At 45.2% G+C, this 27,265-nt stretch overlaps 1 protein-coding gene across 10 annotated transcripts in view; it reads right to left on the reverse strand.

Annotated features, from left to right (window-relative positions):
- Positions 1 to 27,265, reverse strand: part of rapgef2b (Rap guanine nucleotide exchange factor 2b) — a 508,586-nt gene that overhangs the window by 309,304 nt on the left and 172,017 nt on the right. Inside the window, exon 1 of one of the 10 annotated variants that reach the window (XM_072495771.1) lies at positions 18,862 to 18,912. The exons of 7 other annotated variants lie outside the window; for them this stretch is intronic. In XM_072495771.1, the coding sequence (XP_072351872.1) occupies positions 18,862 to 18,897 (36 nt within the window). In that variant the 5' untranslated portion in view covers positions 18,898 to 18,912. Of the gene's footprint in view, positions 1 to 17,468; positions 17,873 to 18,213; positions 18,458 to 18,861; positions 18,913 to 27,265 lie in introns of those variants that run through there. 2 more of the 10 variants (XM_072495769.1, XM_072495768.1) reach the window with 2 other exon arrangements.

A 27,265-nucleotide genomic window follows, 5' to 3' on the forward strand; every position in this document is an offset into this window, starting at 1 on the left:
CGATTAAAGCTCGCCCTCCTTCTCGCCACCTCCGCACTCCAGTCTTGATAAACGCGGATCACCGCGTTCTCCCATTTACTACACCGAGTTTTCTTCGCCCATCTAAGGACCATTTCTCTATCCTTAAAACGGAGGAATCTCACCACTATGGCTCTGGGAGTTTCTCCTGCTCTCGGTCCTCGCGCCATCACTCGGTATGCTCCCTCCACCTCCAACGGACCCGTCGGGGCCTCCGCTCCCATTAACGAATGCAGCATCGTGCTCACATATGCCCCGACGTCCGCCCCCTCCACACCTTCAGGAAGGCCAAGAATCCTCAGGTTGTTCCTCCTTGCGTTGTTTTCCAGTGCCTCCAACCTCTCCACACATCGTTTCTGGTGTGCCTCCTGTATCTCCGACTTCACCACCAGGCCCTGTATATCGTTCTCATTCTCGGCTGCTTTCGCCTTCACGACCCGAAGCTCCTGCTCCTGGGTCTTTTGTTCCTCCTTTAGCCCTTCGATCGCCTGTAGTATCGGGGCCAACAACTCTTTCTTCATTTCCTTTTTTATCTCCTCCACGCAGCATTTCAAGAACTCTTGTTGTTCAGGGCCCCATATGAAACTGCCACCTTCCGACGCCATCTTGGTTTTTGCTTGCCTTCCTTGCCGTTGTTCCAAAGGATCCGCTGCAATCCGGCCACTTTCCTCTCCTTTTTCCATCCGTGTCCAGGGGGAACACCCTCCTGGTTTACCGCACGGTGTTTTTAGCCGTTAAAATTGCCGTTGGGGCTCCTATCAAGAGCCCAAAAGTCCGTTTCACAGGGAGCTGCCGAAACGTGCGACTCAGCTGGTCATCGCCGCACCCGGAAGTCCGTGAGTGTCTTGTTAATGAGGTCCTGGCCTTGTCTCCAGATGGACTTGTTCCCTTCCCTCTTATGTCAATACAGGCACAGGTGTCTCCACTAATTAGGACTTCATATGGCCCATTCCATTTTGGGGCAAATCCTGGCTTAACAGGTAGTGTTTTTATTAGGACGCAACTTCCCGCTGCTGGGACATCAGGGAATATTTCAAGCTCCCTTTGTGCGTCTTTTTGTTCCTGATTGTCTTTTATGAATTTGCGCATCCCTTTTAGCTGGGTACTCAGTTCCGAAACATATCTCCTGATTTTGCCTTTTAGCGGACCTACATTGGTCCCACCTGTTATGATGCTTTCTGGTAATTGCATCGCCCGTCCTGTCATTAGCTCATAAGGGGTTAATCAGGTTGTCCGGTTTGTGGTAGCTCTTAGCCTCATTAGTATAGTGGGCAATATCTCTGTCCACATTTTTCCCGATGTTTGCATGGCTTTAGCTAATGTATTCTTAAGTGTTCTATTCATACGTTCCACCATCCCAGAACTCTGTGGATGATGGGGATATGGATTTTTTGTTTTATCCCATCAGCTTACATACTGTTTTCATCACTTTCCCAGTGAAGTGTGTCCCCTGGTCCGAATCAATTTGTAGGGGCACTCCCCATCTCGGGATTACTTCCTCTGCCAATATTCTGGCTACCGTGGTAGCAGTACAATTTCTGGTAGGGAATGCTTCTACCCACCGAGTGAATTGGTCTATGATGACCAGACAATAAGTTCTTCCATGGGATTGTGGTAGTGGCCCTGTGAAATCCATTTGCAGGTGTTCCTGGGTTCTGGGTTGGTGTCCCATTTTAATTTTTATGGGTTTACCAGGGTTGTGTTGTGCACATATCACGCATCGGTGGCAGTGTCGGGCTATGTCTCTTCTCATCCCTTTCCACCACCATTCTCTTCCTAAGCTGGTTATCATGGCCTCTCTGCCCACATGCGAGAGCCTATGGTGTAATTCCAATAGGGTGTTTTGTATGCATTCCGGTGCTATCACCTTATCCTCTCATCTCCAAACATTATCAGCCCCTTTGGCTGCACCTTGCACTTCCCATCTCTCTCTCTCCTCACTTGGGGTGTTCTCCTGTAATTCCCTAATATCTATATCTTCTTCTACTGGTTCTGTAGCTGCTATTGGTAGCTCGCCAATTGTTTTTTGTTCTAGAGCCAGTTGTGCTGCTGCATCAGCTGCTTGGTTTCCTTTGAAATTCAACCAATCCGGGTTGTCTCTTCCTGGCTCCTTCTGGTGTGCTTTAATTTTGATTACTGCAGCTTCTCGGGATTTCTCACTGGCTTTTAATAGCGCCTTAATTCTTTGCTGATATTTGATAGGGGTTCCGCCAGTGGTTATGAACCCTCTCCTTCCCCATGTTGTCATGTAATCATGTATAATTCCAAATGCATATCGGCTATCCGTGTACATGTTCACGGTTTTTCCCTCAGATAACTCTAGTGCCTGTGTGAGCGCCACTTGCGCGGATTGACCTCCGTCAATCCTTCCTGACCTTAAGGTTTCTAACTTATCATTCACTACCGCCCACCCTGTCCAGGGTGATCCTTGCACATATTTTCGTGACCCATCTACAAAGAGGGTCTCCTCAGCTGTTGTTAATGGTCTGTCTTTTATTCTACCTTCTCCTTCATCTCTGTCTACATCTCCACAGGTGTGTGGCTCTCCTGTATCTAAAATTCCTTCTGCTGGATTCTCCCCTCTATCTCTTACTATTACTACGGACTTGCTTGGGGGTAGGAGGACAGGTTCCCAATTGGCCCTCCTTATGTTCGAGACTGACCTCAATTTCGCCCTATTTAACATTTCCACCAAGGTGTGCTTGGTGTGGAGGATTATGTTCCCTGCCATCACTACTGGTTCGCTAATTCTTACGGCCCAGGCGGCACAATCTAAAGCGGCTATGCATCTTGGCAACCCAGTGACTGTCGGTCCCTCTGCAGTCGAATAGTACCCTATGGGTCTCCTCTTGTCGCCATGGTCCTGTGTCACTACTGCGGAATAGAATCCTCCCTCATTGCTACAATGGATATGAAAGTCTTTATTTGAATCTGGTAACCCTAGTCCAGGGGCTGATATTAGTTCTGTTCTTAGTTTACTGTAAGCCTCTTCCTGCTGTCTTGTGGTAGTAATCTTGCTCCAGTTAGTGGGAGTGTTCCCTAACACTCTCTGGATTTCCGTTTTAAATTGGGCGAAGGGGACCTGCTGTGCATCTATCTCTGCTATCAAAGCGACGGCATGTGTCCACCGTCCCCCGTTATAATCCTGGGCTGCAGGAGTGGCGGGTCCGCCAGCTACCTGCCTCCACTTATCTGCTGGACAGGCTGCCCTGACCAGCTGGTGTACGTCTCTTAGGTGTAATTGGTGTCCTACCCAGACTGTGTCTAATTCTTCCCAGAATTTGGTGTTTGCGCTTTTAGGTTGTAATTTGTCCAGGGAAGCCATTATCTGCTGTCTCTCACCTGGGGTAAAGGGTTTATAATTCGCTTTCGGCTGCGCATCTGTTCCCCTCGGGTTACTGCCGCTAAATTGTATTCTAACGCACCCCACCCTGCCGGAGGGGCAGTTGGCCCCTGCTGTGTGGGCTCGTAAGGGGGTAGGGGATCGGTTTCCCCCCTCCCTTGTTGCTCTCTCAACACGTGGTCGTGTTTCTCCAGTTCCCTTACTCTCGATTCTAATTCCCTGATCTTCTCTTTGTCTTCCTTCCACTTTTCAGTAGAGGTGCCTACTTGTTCAATTAGTACTGCTCACTGATGTACTAACATTATCCCTATCTTTTTAGTCTTGTTTCTCTTCTCTTCGTCTATCCAACCCCTCTGTTGTTCTAAGGTCTGGGAAGTGCCCAGCCGTCCTTCTTCATCTTTTTTATTAACGCTTGTCTGTCTGTCATATATGTCTCGATAGGAGAACCTGCAGATCCCCTTTTTATATCATTGCCTGCCATCTTGCAGACTTCAATACCCCCGGTTACTATGAGTAAAGTGTGCTCTCTACTGTAGGGACTTGACCCCCCCCCCCAGCCACTGACCCCCCCCCCCAGCCACTATTACTACCCTAGCACCGTCTGTATGGCCGCAGCTGCCTCCTAGCAAAGTGTGCTCTCTACTGAAGGGACTTCACTACCCCCCAGCCACTATTACTATTCCAGTGCCGCGCTATCGCTACCGTCTCTCAGGGTTTGACTGATACTCACAGTGTCCACTATTACCACCTCGGCAACGTGCTTCTCCACCGGAGTTCGGCTCTAGGTCAGAGTTGATCAGCTCCTTTTCCGCACCGCTAATAAGACATTTGACAGCCCAGTACCCAACGTATGCTCTGCTTTCATGCAAGAACTCTGCGTTTGTTCGCCACTACAGAGTTCGGGGTTAGCCGATTTCTGCCACTTGTGCTTCACAATCCTTAGTGCCTTTGTGCCTCAATACCCACTTCAAATCCTGACCTTTGCGTGTGAGATTCCTCCTCTTGACAGCCAGTATAAGGCTGCACGTTTGGGGCAGCACTACCTTGTTCGTTTGTTGATCAGCACAAGCCACAAATCCTTAATACTATCAGCAGTTAGTACCAAACTTTATCTATTATCATGTCACTATACAGTCAAGACTTATATCACTATGCTTAACACTATAGGAACCTTATTTTAAACTGCACCTTTTGACCTGTCTGACTCCTGCAGATTCGAAACGATCTTTACCCCGGCTTTCCGATCGAGGCCTTCGATCGGAGCTCACCAGAAGTAAGATCCTGCCGGACTACGCCAATATGTTGTGGGAAAATCAACCACTTCGGGTGTCAGACGTGCTGTGTTCAATCAGTGCAGTTTATTGTTACACGAAGCTTCGGGAGAAAGCGTACGTACCCCTCGGTACGGTAGCCAACCTTTCTCGTGGTTTGAATGGCAGTCATTCATTTTATACTTTGGGTTCACAATGAGCCCAGATACAAAACAATTATCACCTTGTTATCTTTAAACATTTTATAGATTGTACATCGCTATTTGTAAGCATTTTGCCATTTACACATGGTTATAGTTAAAGAGGTTTTACAGGTTACAGGTTGCAGCAGGAAAGCAGTATCGATTGTCCCTTTGTCTTAGGAAATGGCCCAAGACATTCGTATTAGCATATCATTGTGTACACCTTGGCTGAAGTCAGCTTTATTCAAGTGGTGCCCCGCATTTATGCATTTCTTAATCTTCCTATCTGGCTCCCTTTGTCCTGGATCTGTTCCTATCTGTCCCACTGGCACCCCGCTGGGCTCCAGGCATCAGTTATGTCTGCTCTATTCTCTGTGTCTCCATCTTGTGTGTCAGGCAGCCATCTTCTGTGCCAAGTGCCCTTCTGAACCATTTCCCACTTCACTACAAACATACCATGGCATGATAAAAAATCTCACGAATTCACATCTGCTCCAGAACAAACAAGCAAAACAGCTTTCATGAACGATGACATACAGAATCAATACCACAAACACAGGAAAAAGTTGAGGTCAGACAACGGTGCAACACAGAATCACTACCCACAATCAAATGGAACAGGGAAAAAAGATGTCCACATCATTAAACGACTCATCAGCAAGGCAACCGAGTCACGTTCCGACATCAACCTGGCTCTATTATCGTACCGAGCAACCCCACTGAGCTCAGGACTGTCGCCAGCGCAAATGCTCTTCGGCAGAGAGATCCGGACAACCCTCCCGGCAATGCAGTTCCGAGACCCCGGCAACGCACTGGTTCTCGACAAAATGCAGGCACTCCGCTCCAAACAAATACGATACTACGATCAACATGCGATCCCACTCAAGCCACTGACAATAAGTGACATCGTCAGAATCAGGGACCCAGAAGGCGGATGGTCTGAGCTAGCCACGGTGATCAGGCAGGAGCCACCGCAGTTCTACATTGTCAAAGCGCCAGCGGGAGTACTTTTCGCCGTAACCGCCGGGATCCATTAGAGATTCGACCTACAACGCCAGTATTTCCCACACTGGACTTGACCGAGTCCATTTGTCCACAGGACGTTCCTCGCCACACAACGCCAGACAGTACTCTTGATGACATCAAACCATCATCCCTACTACCACCGTTAAAATGCTCCAGCAGAAGGCTTAAGGCACCCGACCGGCTAGCTTTGTAATGACACTTCGACACACACGCAAGACAAATATGGACATTTCTCACGATGGACTCATAACACAGTTAATTGTTTCTGTATTACTTTTATCATTTTCACAGTGTGCAGATTTGCATATTCTCAACACTTGTCATGTACAGTTTTCTTGAGGCCAGTCTAGAAAACATGTCAAATAAAAGGCTTCCCAAATTATCACCCAAAAGGTCCATTAAAAATTGCCTTAATTATATGTTGGAACATGGTGTTACTACACATTTTCTTTCTGGTTTTAAATGATGCAGAGGTGGAGAAATCAGTCTTTTATACATTATCATGATGTGCCACTGTACTAAGTCTAAAGACCATGTTGAAAATTTTGTGGTGGCAATTTTGAATTTAACAGCCAGGATAAAACCAGAACTCTGCCATCTGGTAGAATGGAGGTCACCCACACGAACAGCCCACCCAAATCTTGTTCATTGGTTTCAATTAAATAAAAATGGTTACATACTAGGGAGATAGAGAACATTGGCATTGTGCAACGACAATAATCTCTCCCTCAATGTCAGCGAAACTAAGGAGCTGATCATCAGCTTCAGAAAGCAAAGTGTCGTACACAACCCTGTCTGCATCAATGATGCCGAGGTGGAGATGGTTGACAGTTTCAAATTTCTAGTTGTACACATAACCAACAATCTGGCCTGGTCCACCACGTCAACAGCGCCTATATTTCCTCAGGAAACTAAGGAAACACAGCCCAGTCCATCACACAAAACTGCCTCCCATCCATTGACTCTGTCTACACCTGCCGCTGATGTGGCAAAGCAGGCAGCATAATTATAGAGCTCTTCCACATGGATTATTCTCTCTTCCGACCACTTCCATCAGACAGAAGATACAAAAGTCTGAAAGCATGCACTAACAGATTCAAAAACAGCTTCTTCCCCGCTGTTACCAGATTCCTGAATGACCCTTTAATTGACTGAACTAATCTCTCCATGCATCTTCTCTACAGTTGTAGAACTATACTCTGAATGCTTCACCCAATGTCTATGTATTTACATTGTGTATTTATTGTATGTCCTTTGATTTTCATGTATGGAACGATCTGCCTGGACTGCACACAGAACATTACTTTTCACTGTATCTCGGTACACATGACAATAAAGCTAACTCTAAATACTACAGCAGGCAGGCAATCTACTCCGTTAGCTTACCACACAAGTAAAAAAGTTAAAAGTACCCAATATCAATAATAATTTCAGATTACATCTAGTGCACAAGAAATATGGGGTTAGAATATGCTCTAAACCACTGTAATCAGGAGTGGTAGGGTATGAATTTATATACATGAAATGCTAGGCATTTTCCATTCAAAGGATGTTCGAAGTAATGTCATCATGGTCACATAATTATTAATTTTGGGACTCTGGCATCCTAAGTATGCGTTTGGCACAGCGCTGTTGGTTTTGGATGATCATGGCCTCGATGCTGGTGCTCTTGGCCCCTTCAAGGACAGTGATGTTATTACGCCTTTTCTCCCACTGAGGCGGAGCAATGTTGCTTATTATCAGTTAGGAAATAAAGTATCGCACCTCAAAACTTTCCTGAACTGTTTTGTGAAGGATGCAATTTCCACTTGTACTCAGTCACTGTTGAAAATAATTTCCCCAAGTTGAAAAAATGATGTAAATCCAAAAGAATTCTGTATCATTGCAGTCATTACAGCTCCAGGGTTCCAGGTTCGATTCCCGGCTTGGGTCACTGTCTGTGCGGAGTCTGCACGTTCTCCCCATATCTGCGTGGGTTTCTCCGGTTTTCTCCCACATCCAAAGATGTGCAGGCTAGGTGGATTGGCCATGGTAAATAGCCCTTAGGTTAGATGGGGTTGCTGGGTTACGGGGATAGGGTGGAGGTGTGGGCTTACGTGGGGTGCTCATTCCAGGAGCCGGTGCAGACTCGATGGCCCGAATGGCCTCCTTCTGCACTGTAGATTCTATGATTATGTAAATAAATGCAAAAATGTAGTTGTCACAAGTAACTCACAACCATGAACAGGTACTTTCTGATCTCGTATTTTTGAAACAAAACTGGCAACTTTAAAAATACACAGGCATGCAGATTGCTTTTCAGAGAGAAAAGACAAATTGGAGTGGGGTGACCTTTAATGTGAAAAGAACATGACTATAACAAAGATTGAGATACCTACAGGTTGAGCATCCTTTATCCAGAAACCAAACTTTTTTTTTGGAAAGGACCCTAAATTTGAGCCAACATGAACCTCACTATCCTTTGCGCGACAAGTCTGTGACACAAACCAACACAAACCTCACCAACTGGACCTGGCCTCTTGCGTGGGAAGTCTATGACCCAAGCTGATAGGAACCTCACCAAATGGACCCAACCTTATGCGCAGGGCCTGAGCTAACGCTAACCTTGCTGACCAAATTCAACCTTTTGCCAGAGAAGCCTGTGACCCGAGCTGACACAAACCTCTCCGACTGGACGCAACATTTCGTGCAGGAGGTTTGTGATATGAACTGTTGGATCCAAAAGCAGAAAATACCCGAATACCAAAACGCAACTGGTCCCAAGGGTTTCACATAAAGGATGCTCAACCTGTAGTCTTTGTGCAGACCCTGTAGGTAGGGATAAAGGATGCGGAGGTAAGAAAATCAACATCAGCTCAGAAAGATAGCATGGACTAAGGATTTTGAGTAGGTGAGGGACGAATTGAGGAAACTGAAATAAGCCGTGCCTGCGTGGTGTTCACCCCCACAACCCAAAGATGTGCAGGTTAGGTAAGTTGGCCACACTAAATTAGCCCTTAATTGGAAAAAAAAAATTGGATACTCTAAATATTTTTTCAAAATAGTGGGTAGGAGACAATCATGAATTATGTTTACAAACCTAGAGAGCACAAAACAAATGTTAAACAAAGATAAAATACCGTTTTGGGAAGTGTCATGATATTCAAACACACACATCATGATGGACACACTAACAGGCAAATCAGAGTACACAACACCACAACCAATCACAGACAAGAACACCAACCACATAAAAAGCACGAGCACGACACCTGGAGGTCAGTAGGTCTGGGGAGAAGGAAGCATGAAAGAGCTGTTGAAACACCACAAGCAGGGAGCCCCCCACGTGCAGAGTGCAAAGACCAAGTTGTAAATAGTGAGTTTAAATAAACAAGCGTTGTACCATATGCAACTGTGTTGGCTCTTCTGTGTGTTAGAACACCCAACACCACATGGTACAGGAGTGGATCGATACCTGCCTACCAACCTGCCATTCTGGACATGGACCACACCGGCAAACCGCAGCCGATGCAAGTCACGGGGAACCTAGGCACCAACTGGAAGCTCTACAGGCAGCGATTTGACCTGTACATCCGTGCCACCGAAAAACAGAATGTCTCGGATGATTCGAAGATTGCAATGCTCCTCTTCTACGCAGGCCAGCACCCAACCGATGTCTTTAATTCACTGGTGTTCGAAGAAGGCGAAAACCAGGCCAAATATGACACGGTCATCCTCAAAATGGACCAGCACTTTCAAACTGAAGTAAACGAAACTTTCGAAAGATACATCTTTCAGCAACGCCTGCAAGGTAAGGAGGAGCTTTTTCAACCCTTTCTGACGCACCTCCGGATTCTAGCGCAGTCCTGCGGTTACGGCACCACCACAGAGTCCATGATCAGGGACCAGATTGTTTTTGGCGTTGCCTCTAGTGGCCTACGCCAGCAGCTTCTTAAAATAAAGAGCCTCACCTTAGCGTCTGCTGTGGAAGCCTGTGTCCTCCATGAAAATGCTGCCTGCCGTTTTGCCCGATTTCAGGCGTCCGAGTTGGCACGGAGGGGGTCCCCAGCCGTCGAATCGGCAAGCCAGGCCGCCCACGACGTTGAACGCATCCAGGCCGTCGATTTCTTCCCGCCCCACGGCCCGGACGACAGCGGCCGCTTCCCGCGCTTTTCGCGGTCTCCCGCGCAGGTGCGCGCCAAGAATAACGGCCACAACGAGGGACGCACTGCGCAGGCGCGCCCACCGCAAGATCGCACTGCGCATGCGCAGTGGCGCAACGAACGCCGTGACGTCATGACGTGCAGCAAGTGTGGAGGTCTACACTTAAAAGGGCAATGTCCTGCAAAATACCAACAGTGCAACAGATGTGCCATGATAGGCCACTACGCAGCCCGCTGTCGTGCGGCTCAACCCATGGATCCGGCGCATCCTCGACAACCTCGCACACGAGTCAGGACCGTCCAGCCCACGCATCAAGACTTCCAGTTAAGTGATGCAGATGACCAGGATGACTTCAGAGTTGCCGTCATTGATGTCAACAAGGTCAATGCCATCAATCCAGACGATGAGTGGTGTGCCACCCTGACGGTCAACCGATCGCGCGTCGCCTTCCGTCTGGACACCGGCGCATCCGCCAACCTGATTGCTTACTCTGCAGTCCAGGCCATGAAGGTCAAACCACCCATCACACCATCCCGGCTTAAGATGGTTGACTATAACGGGAACGTTATCCCGTCCGTAGGATCTTGCCAGCTACAGGTGACTCACAAGAGGTACACGGCCACACTCCCCTTCGAAGTTGTGGGCTCATCAAAGGACTCGTTACTGGGCGCACAAGCGTGCAAGGTCCTTCACCTGGTACAGCGCATCATGTCTCTCTCTCCAGATGAGATATCCGACTTCCCGGATGCTGAGTTCCACGCGAATCTCCATTCCCTCCTCGCTCACAACCAGGAGGTTTTTGAAGGCATGGGGACATTGCCACACACGTACAAGATTCGACTCAGACCGGACGCCATCCCTGTCGTTCACGCACCTCGCAGGGTTCCTGCGCCTCTCAAAGACCGCCTCAAGGCACAACTGCAGATTCTTCAGGACCAAGGGGTCCTATCCAAGGTCACGGAGCCCACGCCATGGGTCAGCTCCATGGTCTGTGTAAAGAAGCCCTCTGGCGAGCTCCGTATATGTATAGATCCAAAAGATCTGAACAACAACATCATGCGGGAACACTATCCCATCCCGAAACGAGAAGACCTCACCAGCGAGATGGCGCGAGCCAACATATTCACTAAATTGGATGCGTCCAAAGGATTCTGGCAGATCCAACTGGACCCGGCCAGCCGAAGACTATGCACATTCAACACCCCTTTTGGCAGATTCTGCTACAACCGGATGCCATTCGGCATCATTTCGGCATCTGAAGTATTCCACCGCATTATGGAGCAGATGATGGAAGGCATCGAAGGGGTTCGTGTATATGTGGACGATATCATCATTTGGTCCACCACTCCGCAGGAACACATGCATCGTCTTCGACGTGTCTTCACCCGCATACGGCAAAATGGCCTGCGTCTCAACCGTGCGAAGTGTGCTTTCGGCCAGACGGAGCTGAAATTCCTCGGGGACCACATCTCAAGGTCCGGGGTCCGTCCCGATGCAGACAAGGTTAGCGCCATCACAGCCATGCCACGACCGGCTGACAAGAAGGCTGTCTTAAGATTCCTGGGCATGGTCAACTTCCTTGGGAAGTTCATTCCCAACCTGGCTTCTCATACAACAAACATGCGCCATCTCGTAAAAAAATCGACGGAATTCAACTGGCACCAGTCGCATCAGCGGGAATGGGAGGAGCTCAAGCACAAACTGGTCACGGCACCAGTGCTGGCCTTCTTTGACGCGACTCGCCCTACAAAGATCTCAACAGACGCCAGCCAATCTGGTATTGGAGCGGTACTCCTGCAAAAAGACAGCACGTCATCATGGGCCCCGGTTGCGTATGCCTCACGAGCCATGACCCCTACCGAACAGCGCTACGCGCAAATCGAAAAAGAATGCCTGGGCTTGTTAACTGGACTGGACAAGTTCCACGACTATGTGTATGGCCTGCCACGATTCACGGTCGAAACTGACCACCGCCCCCTGGTCAACATCATTAACAAAGACCTGAACGACATGACTCCTCGCCTCCAGCGCATCTTACTCAAACTCAGGAGGTACGATTTTGAACTGATCTACACTCCGGGGAAGGAACTCATAGTGGCGGACACTCTTTCCCGAGCAGTGAGCACACCACCAGATGCGGAGGGGTTCGTGCGTCAAATTGAGGCACACGTGACTCTGACAGCAGCAAATATGCCAGCTGATGATCCTTGTCTGGCCCACATACGCGCAGAGACGGCGACTGACCCTCTGCTGCAGCGAGTGATGCGCCACATGACGGAAGGGTGGCTAAAAGGGCAGTGCCCCCAGTTTTATAATGTGCGAGATGATCTCACCAATATAGACGGGGTCCTTATGAAATCGCATAGGATCGTCATTCCACACAGTGTGCGCCAGATGATTCTTCGTCAACTACACGAAGGCCACTTGGGTGTCGAAAAATGCAGACGAAGGGCCCGGGCGGCGGTATATTGGCCGGGTATTAATGAAGACATAGCCAACATGGTGCTCAACTGCACAACCTGTCAGAGGTTTCAGCCGGCGCAACCTCCGGAAACACTTCTACCACACGAGATGGTGACGTCCCCCTGGGCGAAGGTGGGTGTTGACCTATTTCACGCGCTCGGCAGAGATTACATTGTTATTATAGACTACTTCTCAAACTACCCGGAAGTCATGCCTCTCCATGATCTGACGTCGTCCGCAGTCATTGGGGCCTGCAAGGAAACGTTTGCTCGCCATGGCATTCCAAGGACTGTCATGTCAGACAATGGACCTTGTTTTGCCAGCCGTGAATGGTCGTCCTTTGCCGCAGCATATGGTTTCACTCATGTGACATCCAGCCCTCTGCATCCACAATCGAACGGGAAGGCTGAAAAGGGTGTCCACATCGCAAAGCGGCTCCTGTGCAAGGCGGCTGATGCCGGATCGGACTTTAACCTTGCCTTGCTGGCCTATCGATCGGCCCCGTTATCCACGGGCCTCTCGCCAGCGCAGCTACTAATGGGTCGCTCCCTCAGGACGACGGTACCTTCCGTCCTGGCACCGACAACAGACCATGAGGCGGTTCTTCGGGACATGCAACTGCAGCGTGATCGCCAGAAAGGTCGGTACGACACACGAGCGACGGACCTGCCCCCCCTGTCCTCCGGAGACAAAGTACGCGTCCATCAACCGTATGGTGGCTGGTCAGCACCGGCCGAAGTCCTCCGACAAGTGGCTCCCCGCTCGTTCCTGGTTCGCATGCCGGATGGTTCCGTGCGTCGCCGCAATCGGCGCGCCCTTCGCCGACTTCCACGTTCACAGCCACACAACACGCCAGATCCTCAACAGGCTTCCGAGGATGACTTTGTGGAGCTGCCGCACATCACGCCCTTTCCATCGCCACCCATGGCCATGCCTGCACAGCAGCCGGTGGTTCTTGATCCACCCTTAAGGCGGTCAACCCGAATTCGTCGCAAACCCATTAGAATGGACTTATAATACAGTTCATATGTTTAATAAGTTGGACAATTTTACATGATAACCTGTTGTTGTTTATCGTTCCAGATGTCGTCTGACTGGACAACTGTTCAAATTTTTTTTTCTTCTTCTCTCGTTCGCATTTCTGTTATGTTATGGTACAACTGGATTCATGTGACGCACTCGACATCGCCCCATGTACATAGTTCCGTCATAGACACATGCTGCACACGACACACACACACTCTTAGATGCACTCACGTCACGATCATATTTATTACCACGTAGGCACATATCTTTGTAAAAAGGGGGGATGTCATGATATTCAAACACACACATCATGATGGACACACTAACAGGCAAATCAGAGTACACAACACCACAACCAATCACAGACAAGAACACCAACCACATAAAAAGCACGAGCACGACACCTGGAGGTCAGTAGGTCTGGGGAGAAGGAAGCATGAAAGAGCTGTTGAAACACCACAAGCAGGGAGCCCCCCACGTGCAGAGTGCAAAGACCAAGTTGTAAATAGTGAGTTTAAATAAACAAGCGTTGTACCATATGCAACTGTGTTGGCTCTTCTGTGTGTTAGAACACCCAACACCACAGGAAGCAAGGGAAAACACAGCGGACAATAAAAAATAAAAATAATTCAAATAATAAAATAGGGGTTAGGAAGGCACGAGATAACAAAAAAATAAGTATTTTGGTATACATACTTGCAACAAGCATCTAAAAAGGTAAAACCACAATCAATGAAGGATCCTGAATGAGACAATATCAAAGGACCAAGGAACAAAAAAAATGAACTTAATTCATTATTTTTGTGTTCCCAATGAAGACTCTAACACAAAATATACATTTTTCATGGGAGTAGGGTGGGTGAAGAGATCCACATATATGGAAGAACTCCCCCAAAAGTACAAATTTCAAACAAGTCAAAGAGAGAAGAGACCACAAGCCCAATGGACTTCATTCAAAGCTGTTATGACATGACTGCTGAAACAGATGCATTCTATTCACCGTCTTTAGGAATCATTAAAAACAAGTGTTGGAAAGTGGGTAAAATAACACCAACTTATGGTTAGGTCGCTAGGTCAAAATCCCAGAATGCCCTCCCTAACAGCACTATGGGTGTACTCACATCTCAGGAAATACAGCGGTTCAGGAAGGCAGCTCACCACCTTTCTCAAGGGCAATTAGGGATGGCCTAGACAGTGACTTCCACAACACGTAAAATTCTTCTTCTTTTTTTTTTAAACTTACAAGAGTCATAGAAACAACCAAAGAAATGGCAGGCCAGTGAGCTCACCAAAAAGAGAGAATAATGAAACATTTATTTAAAAAATGTAAATGTTCGAAATTCATGCTTTCGGTTTCTCCCATTTGAAAAACACATCTGCATCCTCTAACTCAAATAAATTTTTTCTGAATTAATTCATTTCAATTTAGTACCTTGAATAAAAAGAATCATAGAATTATAGAATCATAGAATTTACAGTGCAGAAGGAGGCCATTCGGCCCATCGTGTCTGCACCGGCCCTTGGAAAGAGCACCCTCCACCCTATCCCAGTAACCCTACCCAACACAACCCAAAGGTTATTCAAAATCTTGTTAAAGAACTCGTAAAATCAATTGATAAGAAAAACGCATGTGCTCATTCTAACTCCATAATCTACTGCCAAACTTTACTGCATCATTTCCAGATAATCAGAATATCTGCATTGATGTATTCCATTAATGTTTAAAATAAGTACCTTTTATGATTTGTTATGATCCTTGACCAGCTCCCTAGGCTTTTGGTCCAATTTGGCTAGAGATCAATCAGGTTTTGTTTAAAGTAGACAAAGTTTGAGATTCAAGATATTTGCTCAGTGAATAAAGCCACAAGATTCCAGAAGTGTTGAACAAACAAACAAAAATAAACTTTACTGCAGAAGGATAAAAGCAATTTACAACATGTATCTTGTACTCGAACATTCAGGTTAAGTATGAGGTAAATAGCCAACTGTGGTTGAACACACCACACTACATGGACGATGCAACCAAGACTGAGTCCACGGATTTTTCAACAACCCAGCCAGACATCATTAACACTGTGAGTCAACCAATCTCACAAACTCTCTCTCGCGAGGGATTCCAGTCCTCACCTTCGAAGATCTAATCTTTAAATTCTCTTCCAAAGGTCACTCAAACCTGGGCGGCATCAACAAAAGCCCAGCTCACACGATTTAAATCTGGTCTCCTGAGATTCTGTTCCCCTGGATTCCTGAAGCTGTACTCAAGCTTCAGTACTTCAACTGTGCCCAGTAGAACATTAACCCACTCTAAAGGCCGACCCTTTCCCCCCAAAGTCTGCAGCATGGAGACACCAAGTTCCTTCCTGAATCTTCAGAGCTTCTACTGGCCCTCTTCACTTACCAGACTTGAACAGCATCAATGACATCCCACCTCGCAGGGTTTCAATCTTGTTTCTGGAGATTCTGTTCCCCTGGATTTATGATTATATACTCAAGCCCCAATTCACAAGCATAATTTCAGAGCCTCAGCCACGCCAAGCAAAACACTATCACTCCAAAGGGGTACCTTTGCCCCAACGGTCCACAGCACAGGGTCACCAACTTTCAACTGCCTTCTTCACGTAAAACCTGCTCCACGCAGTTCCCTCTGCCTGATTGGAGCCTGTTTCACTCCTCATTTCTTTTTAACTGAACTAGGGACTTTTCCTACCACTGTCCCCTCTCTGGGACTTTTTTTTTTTTAGAAGCAATTTCTCCCTCTTCCCTCTACTCTTTGGGAGCTATCTCTGTCCCCTGTCTAGCTGTCTTTTGGTGTGGTCTGTATCTGGTCACATGACTCAGGCATTTGTCTTGTTTTTCTTCCTGAACAGGCTCACTATGCCCACAGAAGGAGAAACTGCAGAACTGCATGTGCAGCCCATTCCATGCATGCCCAAGATCTGAGGTCCATCAGGAGATGAAGACCTCCTTCCTTAATGAGGTAATTATAGTTTAGATAACAGATCCTATAAAAACCATCACTGCAAATTCCAACAATCCACCACTCATTTTCTTCCTTAAGTCGACATGAGTAAACTGCTGTAGACGTGTTATTTTTAAACTCAAGGAACCTTAGTTAATTATCATAGAGGATTTGTTTTCCAAACTAAGTTAGCTTTGACCAGCTCCTTGCAAAGACAGCAAATAAACTCGCCGAGACCCTGGACTTTCTCCCCCCCCAAATTACTTTCCTGATATTCCATACATACACTATTATGGAAAACAAACAACTGTATTGGGATTCTAATAGAATAAAGACAAATCTGATTTGAGGTATCAATTATAAAAATGCCAGTATGGGTCTTTCAAATTTCTTATGTTTCAAGGTACAAAATGTAATTACTGGGCCATCTAGAGGAAGCAATTCTTTTTCTTTTAAAATGATTTCCAAAATGAATGTTTTCAGACAAATAATCCACACATTTAACATATGCATGCACAAGCTGCACAATTGTTTTCAGCAGCATTTGTACACTGAGGACTTACTGCTACAGTGCCGGAACATCCAAAAAAGTGAAAATAACTGTCTCCACTTTATACTGCACAAAATTAGTACCACTTTGCTTTCAGTAGTTAATAGGCATCTATTATCTATTACACAATTTGGACTTCTGCTCAACAAATCCTGTATCTGAAGATTTGAAACCTCTGACAATACAGTGACTAGATGAAAACTAAAGGCACAGATATCTCCTTCTGAACTGACTCCATTGAACACAAACTTTGAGGAACAAACAAATTAAATAACTAGAAAACATTTTATAAAGACTGTGGGCCCCTGAATGACAAGTTGTTGAAGTAACACTCCTGCAATTAGGCTATTCCATCATAACCGAACACCATCATACTTAAAAATCAGCACCAAAGCTACCAACACCAAAACAATTTTAAAAATGTGACAATGCAAATATATTAAAACCATTTAATATTAAATGATAGCAGGAGGTGTAAAATACTCACTGTGTTTTTGTCTTGTTGTCCCATGATTGGATGATTAGCTCCGATTGCTAATGGTTTCATAATGAAGAAATATGTGCTGAACTGAATTTTAACATCATGGTCTGATTATTTTCAGCTCATCAATTCACCCATTACAGTATGAAAAAGCTGCAGCTATTAACAGGGTTTGATTTGGCATAGAATATCAATCGAGCAGATGCCTCTTTTTCCTCATAATGAAAAGACTAAACAAACTAGGAGTACCTCAAGTGTGGAAGGAAATAACCCTTTGCAAAAGTAAACATCTAGTTTCCTTAGAACAACAGCAAATCCTATGGCTGTGAGAAAGCTAAAATGGCTGACCGCACACAGACTCCCTCAAAAGGCTTAATGCAGTATTAGATTAGTCGAGGACTAGAAACCAGCCTACAGCATTCAGTAAGGCATTGTTAATACTATTACATTCGCAACTAAAGAATCAGGGCCGTACATATGAATAGGAACCTCCTTCCTGGCTGCCAACGATGTTGACAGAGTGGTCACTGCTGGTCCCTGCTTAGCTAAGCGCACCAACTTTCAACAATTCATCTTAATATTATGACAGCAACAGACATTTCACTTAACACTTATATTTCTTGCACATAGAACAAACACACTGCACTAGCAGTCATTAAAGCTGTAGTAATGTCACAAGCAAAATAATAAACTATCAAATGTATTTAGATGCAAATAAAATATTACACAGTAATTTTATGATCATGCTTACTTTAGAAGGCCATGGCTGCAAGCAGTTGGCATAGCAACGCACAAGAAAAGCCATTTCCTGGATAGCAAAAAAGGTTCCTTTCGAAAACAGAAAGGACAGAAGAAAATGTTCACACAAAGCGGTCTGTCGTTCCCTTAGGAAACATACTCCATGTCTTCCGAGAAGACTCAATGCTGTAGCCTAGCATACATCCTACAATCAAAATCGAACCACAATGCTCATGATTCATCCCAGGCTGATTTTTGTATTGAAATAATCAGGCAGCGTTGTTTCAGACACTGATCTTCTTCCCCCACCCTCCAGCTACACACAGTTACGCATGCAACTGTGGAACTAACAGATGGATAAGCCAGGATAAAGTAATAATCAAGAGCCTGTTTTCTACCAGCTAACCTTGCAGCCCCCCCCCCCCCCCCCCCCCCCAGGGAGCCCATCCATCGATTGTGTGCTCCGCTTCAAAATAAAATCTATCACTAGACAAATTGGATACGAAGCAGGATTATAACTTTACAGATAATAGAATGACATCACCTGGAGAAGGTCCTGAATTAGCTGCAACAGACTCAACAATTGCTTAGAACAGTCTTCTATGTACATATTCTAACACATCAACGCACGGAAACACTAAATGCATACTAAATCACAGACCATATGCCCATGCAGGAGCTGCTTCACAGTATCCATTTTGCTGTGTGCTCTGGTCCAGCAAGCAGATGATGCTTGCTTGCTTCAAAAGCTAAACATGCACATGCATAATATGAATCTCAAAGCTACCCAAATGCAATATGCAGAAGCCTCCGCTGATGCAATTCATTTTATGGTAATTAACTGCTCGGTGATTTTATTTTTTTACGTGGGTACTGATTATACATAACTGACGTAGTGCCAAAGAACAGCCGTATTTGTTTTGCAAACAAATGTGAAAAGACAAATCGAGTGTGTGGGGGAGGGGGAAAGAGAGAGAGGAGAGCCATACACATACAATCACTTACACAGCAACTCCTGGTGTCAAAAATACCAGCTGGATGCTGAACTTGCATTTGTCACACTGGCTTTCCAGTTTCTCAACTGCATAAAAGTAAATCTGGTCTGATACTTATCATGGATATTAAGGCAGTTAGCAGCTACAGTCCATCCATTCTCTTTCAATCTAATTAGGCAATCAATAATTGCATATTTTAACTAGATCCACCCAAAATTCTCAATTACATATACCTCACTGTGACTATATTTTGCCTGTTTTAAGATCATTCTTTTTAGCAGTGTCTCGGTGCGAGGTCTCACTTGCCAAGGAGTCCTACTGTAGAGAGAGGGAAAAAGAAAGAGGGATTGAAAGAAAGAGAGGCTATGAAAGATAGGGGTAAAGAGAGTGCAAGGTAAAGGAGATGGAAAAGGGAAAGTAACAGCATTAAGAGGACAGAAGAATCGCTTCTCGGCCTTTTGGCTAAGATGAGCGTGGGGTCAAGTGTAATTTCTCTCCTGTGGGGACCATGAATTGGATTCAAATTGAATTTGAATTGTTTTTTGGAGCAGGCAAGGAGCTGGATTAGGGGTTCGCCCTTGTCCATACTTTGAGCTCTGGCTTTGTAACTCTGATAAAGTAATTTTTAAAAAGAGAGAAGAAAAAAATCCACATTCCACATCAGCAGTCAGTTGTTAATCAGTCAGTTCGGCAGTCTGTGGGCAATGAGGGGTTGCATGCTTTATTGAGCTTTCTTCTTGCTCTTGTACCTTCGACCTTCGTCATCTGCTTGATGATTACTGGATAGCAAAGACCCTCTGCTTCACATTCCTCACACCTTTGTAGACATATCAGGCCATTCATTATTCCTGGGAATCTATTTACATAACATACAACTTATAGCTATTCTGAGGGAGCACAGTGGAATACAGACAAAGCTGTGTAGTCAGTCACATTTGTTTTGTAAAATAAAAACTTGCAAAAATGTCCATTTGCAGTTACAGATTGATTTCTTCAATGATAAGCTTTACAGAATGTTCACTGGGCAAACCATCACAAGCCAGTATTAACCTCACCAACATTTGTTAGCAGAGACAACACACATTTCCTGCCATTTGCTTTCAAGAGCTGATTGACATTATCCGTTCCCACCCTGCTGAACAATGAGGTGGCAACTCAATCTAATGTGTTTATATTGTTTTCATTGTACTTTGTTCTATATATCAACCTATTCACAATGATGAAACACTTCCTGCTGTAAAATTTAAGCATTTTTGAATACTGTATAGAGCAGAGGCCATCATTTGTTTTTCCTTTTTAATTTCTTTCAAGTGTGTAAGGAACTTTTCAGTTTGGCGGCACGGGGGCGCAGTGCTTCGCACTGTTGCCTCACAATGCTGAGGACTCGGGTTCGGCCCCGGGTCACTATCCGTGTGGAGTTTGCACATTCTCACTGTGGAGTTTGCACATTCTCCCCGTGTCTGTGTGGGTCTCAGCCCCACAAACCCAAAGATGCGCAGGGTAGGTGGATTGGCCACTCTAAATTGCCCCTTAATTGGAAAAAAAATAATTGGGTACTCTAAATCTATTTTAAAAAGGAACTTTTCAGTTAATTGTTTAATTAAAAAGGAATGCCATCTTTATTTTGAAATAACAAATACTTTTGTTTATTCTCATCATCCAATAGTTTGATTTTTTGGCAATGCTGATGTCATCCACATAATTCAGCTTAAAGGAGCTATTTGACCCCAACAATATAGCAGCACAGCTTACATTATAGGATCTTTAATGCAATGAAACATCCCAAGGTGCTTATAAAACAAAGTATGACACCAAGCCATATAAAAAGATATGTCAGATGACCAAAAGCTTAGTCAAAGACGTAGATTTTAAGCAGTGTCTTAAAGGAGAAAAGCAAGCTGGAGAGGTGTAGGAGAGGTATTCCAAAGCTTCATTGCAAATCCAAAGAGGCCAGGGCACAGGGGATAACTCATGTGCTCTCCTTCTTCACAATAGTGCCATGGGTGTAGTATAAGGATCTGGTATAATGTGAGACTGGGTACAGTGCATCCATGGTGTAATGTAAAGGAACACCTGACTCAAGTCAAAAGAATATTCTTGTACTAGACAGAGATGTGTGTAGAGGCAAGTGTGAACACAGCTCCTAGCTTAGACCTTAAGATATATGTGTGTGTAGTTAATAGTAATTAATAAACACTGCTAAACTATACAATGCCCAAAACCTCTTCACAAGATCTACCAAATTACACACATTTTACAACATGGTGGCAGCTGTGGGCAAAATTTCAGAACTTCAGAAAAGCTGGAGAAGAAATGTAACACCTGAACAATTGTAAAAGTAGAATTCTGACCTGACGGGAAGTATCAGAGGCAAAGGTGCAGAAGAGGATTGCCAAAGAAAATTCCCAAAGCAAGATTGGAAACAGAGGGCTGAAATAAAACTCCACACTGCAACAGGAGAGTCCACTGAATCCCTTGGAAGTCCAGCTTCAATACCCAAAAAGCTCAGAGTCAGAAGACCGAGAAGGGGTGAGCTAAATATGTTCAAGGTCTTGGCCAGAACGGTTTTTTAAAATTTTCCAAGTCAGTCATAGTCATAATTGTCATATTAAAAAGCACTGCGAACAATCCGAGCCCCAAAGTGGTACCTGAACACATCCCTGCAAGTGGGATCATTTATAAAGAGACAATTGGCAGTTAAAAAAGCAAGAAAAAGCCAGGAATCAAAGGTTTCACAATCTGAAAATACTTAGATACAGCAGGAAAGACTAAAAACAAGGTCCATGCAGGGAGTCGCTGCTGAAAATTTAAAGCACAGAAACGGCAACCACCATTTCTGCAGGAGTTCACCAAATCTGACAAGCACAGGAAACCTCATTGAGTAGCATACGGCAGCACCATCTTGGGTTCTCTGACATCATGTAAAGCTATCCACACTTTTCATTTTAAAGGAGCATGGATCAAAAAAATCTACCTTACTGGACTAGCTTGGAAGCAAGGCCTAGACCAGTTACAAAATTGGGGAGGTTAGAGTAAAGAGATTCCTTTGATATAGGATAGCTTCAGGTTTAGAAAAAAAGACAGAAGCTGAACATTTTAACACACCGCTTTATTCGGTAGGTCCAATAGCTGACGACACAATAGCTACACAAGGAATCAATGAAGCCTCAGCACTATTTCATTGAAATTTTAAAGTATTTGACACACTTTCATTTGAGCATCAACAAGATCTTTGAAAGCGCAAAATTTAACAAACATGTCCAATGGCCAGAAGAACCTGGTGAGTTAATGAGCTGTTCAGAACAGCTAAAGATTGTGACTACGGTGGCCTAGATTCACAGCTAATCACAAACAGAATTGTTGTTGGGAGTGGCATACGATCCATTCTCCGAAATGCTTCAAGGTAAGGAAGATTTGACCTTAGGCAATCTGAAATCCATTTACAGCACAGATCCACCTTAAAGGATGAAAGCAAGACAGGATACAGGGCAACCTCCATTGTCCAGCTAGCAAAACAGCAGAGGGGCAGGGACACTCCAGGCCAAGAGAAGCAACACCCTAATCGACCATTAGAAGGTAGGCAACCAAAGGCATGATCAATGTCCGACAGTCTCAACTCAATTGCACAGGATGCTTCGGAAAGCTTTGCAAGATGATTCATGAGATCAAGGACCAACATCGAGAGGAAACACAACCATGCTTTTTAGACAATATAAAAGATCATGGATTTTCATTCTGGAACATGGACATCTCAGTTAATGATTATCTTGCAAATTTTAAATTGGGCATAGGTGCCAGTGTTATGGTCCTCTTGGACAAGGAACTGTGGCTGAGAGGCTTCTGGCTATGAATGGCAGACATGCCACTCTATGGGCCTGGAGACATTTGATGTCCAGTGGCAGGCATGAGTCTGGAACCATCAAGGTGTCATAGAATTTACAGTGCAGAAGGAGGCCATTCAGCCCATCATGTCGGCACCGCCTCTTGGAAAAAGCACCCTACCCAAGTCCATGCCTCCACGCTATTGCTGTAACCAGTAACACCACCTAACCTTTTGGACACTAAGGGTCAATTTAGCATGGCCAATCCACCTAACCTGCACTTCCTTGGACAGTGGGACCCGGAGGAAACCCATGCAGACACAGGGAGAAAGTGCAAACTCCACACACAGTCACCCAAGGCCAGAATTGAACCTGGGACCCTGGAGCTGTGATGCAGCAGTGCTAACCATTGTGCCACCCTGCCCCCCCCCTAAAAATTAATCTTTAAGTCAGGTATGCCATCTTCAACCAGTCTTTTTCTCTTCTTGAGCAGAGATCTCAAGGACTGCAGTGGTTTAAGGAGGCAGCGTCTGAAGGGCAACTAGGGATGGGCAATAAACGCTGGCCTAACCAGCGACACCCACATCCCGTAAATAATTTTTAAAGATGTTACTAGTAGTTAATTTTTGCCGTTAAACTATGCATGCCTCAGAACTTCATGTGACCTACAAAACCACACATCTTACAACAATGGGCTCTTTTAGATCCACCTGAGCAGACAAACAACCCCATTTTGATGTTTCAGCCCCCAAAAGGTACAACTCTGATAGCTTAGCACTCCCTCAGTACTGCACTTGTGTCAACCTTGATTGGTGCTGGAGTCTCTGGAGTTGGGTTGGAATCAACAAGTTTCTGACTCAGAAGCGAGAGTGCTACCAACTAAACCACAGCTGACACACATGTTCCAGATGATTTTATACTACATTACTCGTCAATAACCTTGGGTACTGTGGTAACTTGAGACCACAAAGCATGTAGTCAAATGCCTTGCTTAAAAGAAGGAACTTGCTTATAGAAATAAATAACAACGTTTAACAATAACAGTAACTTGCCAGAACAGTAGTAACAGTAATAACTATGAAAACAGGAGCACAAGTGAAACAGATCTTACATACAGGTCACCTCTTGCAAACGAAGGCCCACCCAAAGCTTGCACATGATCAGAACCCTCAACAGACCTCTGATGCATTTCCACGATTGTCATAATGCAAACAAATATGGTCTTGGTGTCTGCGGACAACTCTTCCATGTTTCATTTGCACGACCCAAGATACTGGACCATTTTGGTTTAAAATTATTCCCGGTAATCACCTCTGGTAATTACCAAAGTTCCTAATGTAAACTTGATCATCCGGCTTGAACTGCCTCTCTTTGACGTGGTAGTTTATCCCTTCTATTCCTTCTCTCGTTTCTTGCTCACTTTTTCTCCGAGATCTGGATGAAGTAAATCCAGATAATATTTCATCCTTCAACCTAACAATTCCGCTTGAGAAACCTGGTTGCAGATTGTGGAATAAAAATCTTGAGAGCTTTGTACTCAAAATTATCACCTTCCATTCTCTTCAAAACCTCCATCAGGATTTGAACAGCTCGCTCCACCAAACTATTCGAAGCTGGATGAAATGGCGCAGTATGCGCATGGCGTATACCATTCTGTTGCATGAATTCTTGAAATAATTTGCTTGTAAATGTAGTACCATTATCGGAAATAAGCAAATCTGATAAGACTACGAGTTGAAATAATTTGACGTAACTTCTCAATTGTCAGCCCAAAATGACCTCAGCTCTGATACATTCCTGGGCTCGGAGCTTCCTTAATCACTCAAGCATTCCCTTCCACAGGAGATGAGCCTTGTGCAGTGATTCTGTGGCCTAGATACTTCACGTTTTGTGTCAGGACGCTTCAGACGCAGTTCCGACTCTGAAAACCTTTTTAAAACCTCACACATCCAGATTGCTGAGGTGCTCCTCTTCAGTCTTCCCTGTAATTAAAATGTCATCCAAGTAGATTGCCACTTGAGGAATGCCTTGTAACAGATTGTCCATCGTCCTCTGAAAGCTATGTCAAAAACCAAACAACTGTATTTGAACAACTTTTATGCGTGTTGATGGTCACGTACTGCTTCAATTCTTCCTCTAGCAAGAGTTGATATGCCTGGCTCATGTCCAATTTTGAACATGTCTTGCCTCACGCAAGAGTTGAAGACAAATCTTCTACCCTAGGTAATAGATAAATTGGAAAACTGTTTAATGGTGAGCTTGTAGTCACCACACATGATCACCGTACCATCATTTTTAAGGACATGAACAATTGGAGCCTCCCAACGAGAAAACTGAATAGGTTCATTGATTCCAAGCCTTTGCAGCCATTCCAACTCCTGCTCCACTTTTCTTCTCATGGTATAGGGCACTGCCCTGGGCTTGAAAAAGTGAGAAGCAGCCGGGGGATCTACGTACAACTTCACAGTAGAACCACGCAACGTACCTCCTTGAACATGTCCGGATACTTTTAGACAACATCCTCGGACACCCTTGTGTGCTCAATCACATCCTTCCTCAATGGAATTTTGCCAGTCACACACTTGGAAACTCGGCCCCTTCCCTTTCAGCACAAGGAGATGTGTGACCTGGCTTCTTGACTATTATACGCAATATGGACCTCCAATGCCCCGAGCAAAGGTATCGACTCGCCGGAATGCGTACAAAGATTAATCTTGGGCGGCACGGTAACAGTGGTTAGCACTGCTGCCTACGTCGCTGAGGACCTGGTTCGATCCTGGCCTTGGGTCACTGTCTGTGTGGGCTTGCACATTCTCCTCGTGTCTGCGTGGGTTTCACCTCCACAACCCAAAGATATGCACGTTAGGTGGATTGACCATACTAAAATTGCCCCTTAATTGGAAAACAATAATTGGGTAATCTAAACCAGAGTAAGGGCTGACAATCGGTTAGAGTCCCACATCGACTTGCAGATCACTAATTATGGACGAGGAGGCTCCTGTGTCCACCTCCATTTTGATTTGCTTTCCATTGACTATCACTTTTGTAAAAACAGGTTCTTTTTGTGCCTCATTCACATTACACAAGTATGCTCCTCTGCCTGCTCCAAGCTGTGCAAGAGGTGCATAGCTGCTTGAGGCTTCCTCAAATTTAAATTTTCTTGCTCAGCCTTGGCCTCGTCTTTCGCACCCCTGCATTTTCTTGTTAAATGTCCTTGTTTCATCGTTGACAGTATCCAGAAACGTGTACTGATTTGCATAGCATGGCCCTCCACACCTAAAACACTCCACTGCTTTCACCTTTCTGCTTGCAGCTTCTTTCTGTACTTGGTGCAGTGCCAGTGGCTGGGCATCACCATCAGCCTGCTGAATATGTCCAAGCATTGCTGGCAGCCATTTCTATGCCCTCAGAAATTCCCACCGCCCTTTTAAAGGTCTGTGGGGTTACACCCAACAGCCGACGCAATGCTGAATGCTGCCCTTGTTCACGCCGCAGACCAGCCCATCTCTAAGCATATCTTCTAAAACTGCTCCAAAATCAGAGTTCTGAAAGCTGCTGTATTTCTGCCACAAAAGTAGCTGTTAACTGGCCTGCTTTTCAAAAATGGTTATGAAATTCGAATCTTTGAACAATCACAGAGGGCTTCAGGTTATGGTGATTCCGGACCAGAGCAACTAAAATGGGAAATGAAATCTCTCCTGGCTTCTGTGACGTGGCCAGGTTCCTCATCAACTTCGACGTCTTCGCCTTACATGCACTCAGGAGAATTGAACACTGTATTGCCTCATCTTCTATTCCATTTGCTGAAAACAAATACTACAACCTCTCCATAGCCCAGTCCCCACTTCTTTCATCAAACTCATCGACCACCCCGGATAATTTGAAATTCTGTCAAATAGACCCACGATGAATACAAGCTACTCACTGAATGCAACCTCATGTTGCCACGCTGAACTTCGAAAAGCTTTGTTTTCATTATTTGCTGTTTTCTCGTCATTGAAGATATGGTAACTTGAGTTGAATGCATTGTTTAAAAGAAGGAACTTCTTTATATAAACAAATAACTAAGTTTAACAATAACAGTAACTCGGAAGAATAGCAATAGTAATAACTGTGAAAACAGGAGCTCTAGTAAAACAGGTCTTGCTTCCAGGTCACCTCTTGCGCACTGAAAAAGCTTTGCAAAGCTCGGACATGCTCAGAACCCTCAACAGACACCAGCAAAACAATTACATAGGAGAGAGGCTTA

This window comes from Scyliorhinus torazame, chromosome 3, assembly GCF_047496885.1.
Source record: "Scyliorhinus torazame isolate Kashiwa2021f chromosome 3, sScyTor2.1, whole genome shotgun sequence".
Lineage (NCBI taxonomy): Eukaryota > Metazoa > Chordata > Chondrichthyes > Carcharhiniformes > Scyliorhinidae > Scyliorhinus > Scyliorhinus torazame.